We start from the raw sequence: 7091 nt of genomic DNA on the forward strand, positions 1-7091 counted from the left end.
TATTTAATATCTGTTTATATACTTTATAAAATGAAATGCTGAAAAGTTTAGTTTTGTATCAACAGCAAGTGCACATTGCTTTAAATGTATGGAAAACATTGGTGAAAAATAATTAAAATAATAGGGTTGCATGCTCACAGTGGGGACCAAAAACTAATATGTTGCTTAAGCTCAAACTTCAACTAGAAGTCTTCAACATTTTTCACTTCATGTACCTTTTCACTGTCTGCAATGTGGTGACATGCTGCACAACACCTTCTACTATAGAAAATTAAGAAATCTGAGCTACATGCAAAAGCACTAAGGGCCAATACCAGAATCAGATCATCAGCAGGGTCACGTGGGCGTTTCTTGCTGACCAAGGTTTCAACCACGTGTGGCTAATTAGTATGCAGAGCAGTTGATGGTGATTGGCAGGTGCCAGGGGTGGGCAGTAGGTGACAGCACATGACACAGCAAGCAGCAAGGCGATGAAAAGAAACCAAAACAAAACAGCAACAATTACAAGTCAGCTCACTGAATCCAACATGCATTAAAGAACCAGTCCTTTAAATGTACAACTATCAAAATGAAAAAGGAGTCAGATATTAAGGCTGTAACTATCTAAGTCACAGAGAGCTACAAAATATGAAATAAAAAATCTACAAAAAATATATATTTGTACTGATTTACTATAAGTAAATTTCAAAATATTTTGGTGCTCTGATATTTTCTAACTACTAAGGACTAGCTTTCAATACTAATTCTGAAAAAATTAGAGAACCATAACAATATTAGCATGGATCACAGGAGATGCTGACACACAAGGAATAGACATAATCTAGAAAGTATACAAGAAGAACTATGTAATAATATTCAAATTATAAATAAAATTACTGAAAATTTACACAAAAACACACCCACTGTCATACCACTGCAATCATTACAGAATAAAAAAAACTTCTTACAACTTTCACACCCTTATACCTAAAGTAGAAAATACCGATTTCTTGTAGTAAAAGTTAGGACAAATAGTTAGGATGAAATATGTTTGATCTAACTCTTTTCTCAAGTTTTTCAAAGAGTGAATAATCCGATTTGTTGAAAATATATTAATATGATATCAGATATATACACACTGAAAAATCAGACACTAGCACATTCTTTCAGCCAACTTAGTTATTTGGAAAATGCATACAACTTGCAAACAAAGTTATCATAAAGACCTATTACTAGTATATATTGTGAAATTATATCTAAATGTATAAATATTTAACTTTGTGAAAATACCTTAACAGTAAAAAAATTTTCCGGCAGTCTTGAATAGTTCAGTTAGGACCTAGAATATGCTTTTTCAGTAAGAATGAAATCTAACTTGGAAATATAGTTTACTAAACAAATAATTGTGTAGCGATTATATTTAAATGTTACTTTCTAGATGGCAAAAAAATATATATAATGGACATATAACACATAGGTAAATTTTATCAATTTATATAGAATAATTACATCTAGTTTATTTCATCATTCCTTAACAAAACCACAAGTATCACCTAAAATTTTTTCTAAATATGAGATGGCTTCTATTTCTTTTTAGAAACATTCTAAAATTGAAACAAAGATAATGACACTAATTACTTAACTGGTTTTAGCATCTTGGCAAATTACAATATAAGAATTAAAGTTTTATGTTAGGGAATAGTAAAGATATTAGTGTAAGCAATAAAAAAAAACAGATAATAAGGTAAAAAATAAATAGGCTTAATGAACTTTTCTTTCCATCACCAGGGGACAACTCAGTGTAGCAGTCAGATGCAGTTAGATATCTATGAAGATCATTCCCTGCTCAATAGCTCTTACTAACTTCGAAAGTTAATCAAACTATTAGAAAATATTACAGCCAAAATGAACAAGGGTGTAAAAGTAATTACAAAATCTTATAGCAGCAACATATTATAATGGAATAAGTATTCTAAATATTTCTCATTATTCTCTTTGTGAAAGCAAATTCTACGTGTATTTTTATTATTTCTGTATCAACTATAAGTTAGAAAAGTTTATTGTGGAACCTTATTTTGTGTTTAAAATACAATAATACTAATGTCAGTTACATCTCTAAGAAACAATCGTTGTTGCTCGAATGCATAGTTGTTTCAGCTTAAATATGATACATTACTAAACCTGTAAAACCAGCCTACATTTATTGTATGCTAATGCTAAAAAGTTATTATTAGCTTCTGCACATGACTTTATTCATGTGTGTTAAATAATCAATTACTGGTAAGTCCCAGTTACACATTTTGGTCTTGTATGTTTAAGTAGTATTAATAAATATGTAAGATGGCAATTTACATTAATTTTACCTTAAAACAAAAATATTCTAAATCCCCTGATGTTAAATCTGTTGCTATTGCATGTTAAATATATTTTGTTCTGAGTTAAATATGTATTTATTCTATGTTTTAAAATGGATCTAAATGTATGCTAAATCAAAAGTTACATTTCTAATTATTACATGTCAAAAATACAATAGAAAAGTCCTAGCACTATATCTATAGTAATTTTTGTTGTCACTTAATGAATAATGAAAATCAAATTATTGCTAATAATACATATTTCTTCAACCTAAAATTCATTTAAAAATTAAGTTACATATACACACACACATATCCAACTTTATTGTTTCTCTATGTGGCTACAGCTATGATTTATTCAAATAAAATCAAGTTAATCTTAGAGCAATGGGATGGGTCCAATTCTAACATGAGGTTGAACAAGATATTTATTATGAAGTAGTACTAGCCTTAAAAGAACTGAGTTTTTGAGAATGCAATAAGGAGACTGGACAAAGTGTAAGATACAAGTAATCAATCTTTATTTCTCAACAAACACAAATGCAGTGTGAGTGCTTGTTTTAAAGATTAGGTATTCTCTACTGATCAGGCCCAAATCATTTACTAGACTGTTTAAATTCAACTTTTCTTATTTTGCAGATAATGTCAGATATATCCAGAGCAAACAGCACTACCCACATGTCTGGTCATTTTCATGCAAGTGTAGGGGAGGCCACATAACCTTGAGTTAGTACCTGAACTATCAATGAAAGACCATGATGTCTAAATTATTGCACAATATGCAGAATTACACCAGGTATCCAAGGGAAGAAAAGGTGTTACCTCAGTTGAATGACAAAGAACAAATGCAGCTAAAATTACTTTATGACTTTCTTCACTATGTGTTATGTGAAAACTACACACACTCAAAAATAAACAATAAATTCAGAATAATACTATATTCGAATAGGAAGGTAGAAATGTACCATGGTATATTTATATATCACACTTCCTCTCTTGGAAACTTGTTCTCAAGTTGACAATTAATTTTAACTTTAAAATCAATAAAATGTGAACTCATACCTTGGTCAAGGAATATGTAAACTTTGTGTTGCCCCCTATAAACACTCATGAGCAACAAGGATAACACAATCTTCAGACACAGAATTACAATTTAAACGTTGCAACACAATATCATTTACCAAAGATTGAAGAACATTCTACAAAACCTTTTGACAATGACATATAGAAACAAATTTATTTAATTATGCTAAATGCAAATTAAACTCTTTTCAAAAAACAAAAGAAACTGTAAAAAATAAATAACAGGACAAAATCACAATTATCAAATTAACCCTTGTGAAAAACAAAACATATACGAACATTAACACATGCTCTGTTAAATAAAATCCTTGTAAAACATAGTAAACATTGCAATATAACACACACAAAAAACTAACCCTTTAACATCAAATAAAATTTGCAAACAACCAACAACCATGTATAAAATACAAAATAAAAAGAAAATTTAGACAGATATAATTTAAATAAAATACATGTATAAAAAGTAAAATACCTTTTAGCAATGATATTCAATCTATACAAGATCTTTTGACATAGATCAATTCCAGACTTATATTATATATAACAAAATTATACCAACTCCAACTCAAAAACAAAATAAATTATGAATAATGGTACAGAACATGTTACAATAGACACTTTTTTAAAAAATCAAGCAGAAAGGTTGGTTGCTGTTCCTGGTGTTACTGGTATTTTCCTTGGCTTCAGGATATACATTTGATGTCTACTCTTCACTGTGGTGAAACATCATCTGATGGGAAATCTCAGAAGAGGTTCTGGATGTCTTAACATCTGCTTTGCTTTCTTCTTGAATACCAAAGTTGTGGCTCGCAGGCTCATCTAAACTGGCAATGAGGCAGTACCTGGTTCCTCCATAGTTGTCACTGGTACTCTGTCTGATAAGGGCTGAAGTTCCATGGATGGAAACCCTTATTATTTGGCCTGCCCACCCATAGGAGATGTTATCACCAGCCTAATAACTGACTTGATGAAAACCAAAATGATAAATGCATCAGCCAGAAATGCATTTTCATCCATGGGTTCTACCGGATGGAAGGTCAGGGTATTCCAGGCTTCTTTTGGTCACTAGAGAAGTCCAGCTCTTTACCAAACAGGAAATCCTGAGCATATAATTTGTTACCAAAACATTTTCCCTCCATGGCAGCTTAGTTAAAATGGAGGCTTCAGCACACAAAAGGATGGAATTACTACTGGCTATTTGAAGAATAAGACAACCAAAATAGTCATGAATTTGATCATAAATAGCAAAAGTCTGGATTGACAATGTAAAGTCATATAAATTCCAACTGACCAGGTGTGTTGGTTGAAAAAGGGTCATAATGCTCAGTTAGTAAAAGCTCTACTATTTTACTAAAACTACTTTCAGAAAGAGTAATGGATTACCTTTATCAAGCATCATTTATATGGGCTCCATGTATATTCACACCCTATTTACTCTTAGAAGATGTCTCTAATGTCTATAAATTTCTTTGTCCCCAGGATCCATCAGGTCTCTCCTTGACCAATATCTTATAGCAATACTGTCACCTTTTGCCAATACTGTGATAACAGCCAACAATAACCATCTCATTTTATAAACAATACCCCATTCTAATAGAATGGTAATGGGATCGAGACTGTACAACTGGTTATTACACACAAGCTGATTCAGGTTAGGCAAAGCAAACTTTACTTTTGACTGTCAAAATACACCAACTCTTTCATAACCTCTCCCACATACAAGCTTAATACTAGCTAAGTGTGGTTTTTCAAAATTTCACCACTCCAATGTTACTTTCCATGCTCCAACTAGTATATTTTCAGCCTGAATTTTCATGCATCTTATACTGCACATTGAAATAATGTTAATAAAATATTTAGATAACTGTGTGCTTATGAAAAATGGCCCGGCATGGCCAGGTGGTTAGGGCGTTCGACTCGAAATCTGAGGGTTGTGGGTTCGAATTCCCATCCCACCAAACATGCTCGCCCTTTCAGCAATGGGGGCATTATAATGTGATGGTCAATCCCACTATTCATTGGTACAAGAATAGCCCAAGAGTTGGCGGTGGGTGGTGATGACTAGCTGCCTTCCCACTAGCCTTACACTGCTAAATTAGGGATGGCTAGTGCAGATAGCCCTTGTGTAGCTTTGCACGAAATTCAAAACAAACAAACAAACAAGCTTATGAAATATCTCAGTCTGCATTACTGAAAAACTTCCATCATAACCAAATCAAATTTGTAATATCTAAGCTACTTTCTGTGAATTTACTTTACTACTGATAATTTCACCCACTCATGAACATTTTGATCTGATTCAATTAGAATATTTTGCACAACTCCTACCAAAAAAACAACAGGAAAATTAACATTTTTTAACACTGAAAATGTATTTCCAACAGATACTTACCTCTTCTCACATAATAGTTTTCCTCGATTTGTGCTGCCATCTAAATGTGCAATTTTTGCTTTCCACTAGCCTTGAGGCTTCCACCTAACATCATGTGTTTACACGTGGTACAGCTGCACTGTAGCATGCAAATGAGCATGTGACAGCCTTCAACCAATAGGAATGAGCACCCTCCTATTACAGCTGACCCCCTCTATACTGTAAAGCACAAACATCACTTCGAGATTAGGTAAAAAAGATGCACTGGAGGGGGAGAGGATGGGTGGGAAGTTTGAGAAAAGGTAAGTGTTGGAAAATATTAACTTCCTATACGATACCTTATCGCTGCTCACATAATAGCTAGAATTCCATGTTGAAATGCTAGAAGGACTGGTGAAAAGTTACCTAGAGCCAGTAAGTGGTATATAGAATGGTGACAGGAGGAGGAAGAAGAGATGGCCAGAAGATGAAGAAAATCTCAGACAAAAGTAAGTGGAGTAGTCCACATGCCAGTATGCAATAACTCCTCCAATGTATGATGGAAGTGAAGAGCCAGAGAGTAACATGTTGGACTTGGTGAGAGAGGACATGAAAGAGTCGATGTGAATCTACATCCAAGGAAGCATAGGATATATGGATGAGGTGCTGTAATCATCCCTTGAGAGAAATAGGAGAAATATCTCAGGGAGATGAATTCCAAAGAATAAATAAATGGGAGTAAAATAAATGTGTAAAGGAGCACAGTGGGCCAAAGAACAACGAGTCACATAGACAGAAAAGAGAAAATGAATCAGAACAGAATTAGAATAATATTGAGAAATGGGAGGGAAAATATTGGAAGCAGCAATGGCATACACATCATATCTACAATGGCCACAGGTAAAAAATAAGAAGAACATAAGCAAAAGATGGTACAAAGAACAATATTTAAAAAACACAGATAAACATTGATTTTTGTGTGTCATGTGGTAGCACTGGTTCAAATTAGATGTTTGTGAAGTCAAAATACTAAGTCTACAGTTTTGTATGAATTAGAAACTCAAATTACAGATATTGACAAGCTATAATATAAAATAAGAAGGTATTATATATTTCTATTTGCTAAGATATCGCTCATGTAATAAATCAAATACAGTGGCACCTCGCCCACCTCTTTTCATTTTTGGAAATGCTCCCTTATATACACATACTTCTATATCAGACATGAATAACCAATTGCAAGCTCAGAATTTCCCCCTAGTTGTTTTCTCAGCCTTTCTAATGTGGCTAGTGCCATTTATTTCTTTTGAACCAAGATTTCAATG

At 32.9% G+C, this 7091-nt stretch overlaps 1 protein-coding gene across 1 annotated transcript in view; it reads right to left on the reverse strand.

The window, feature by feature from the left end:
* Positions 1–215: 215 nt before the first annotated feature.
* The window catches only part of LOC106467661 (muscleblind-like protein 1), a gene marked incomplete at its 3' end in the record, with an annotated part of 62054 nt that continues 55178 nt past the window's right edge, over positions 216–7091 (reverse strand). The window contains exon 4 of the mRNA XM_022395860.1: positions 216–380. Within this exon, the coding sequence (XP_022251568.1) occupies positions 216–380 (165 nt within the window). The remainder of the gene's footprint in view (positions 381–7091) is intronic.

Source organism: Limulus polyphemus, unplaced genomic scaffold (assembly GCF_000517525.1).
Source record: "Limulus polyphemus unplaced genomic scaffold, Limulus_polyphemus-2.1.2 Scaffold2697, whole genome shotgun sequence".
Classification (NCBI taxonomy): Eukaryota; Metazoa; Arthropoda; class Merostomata; order Xiphosura; family Limulidae; genus Limulus; species Limulus polyphemus.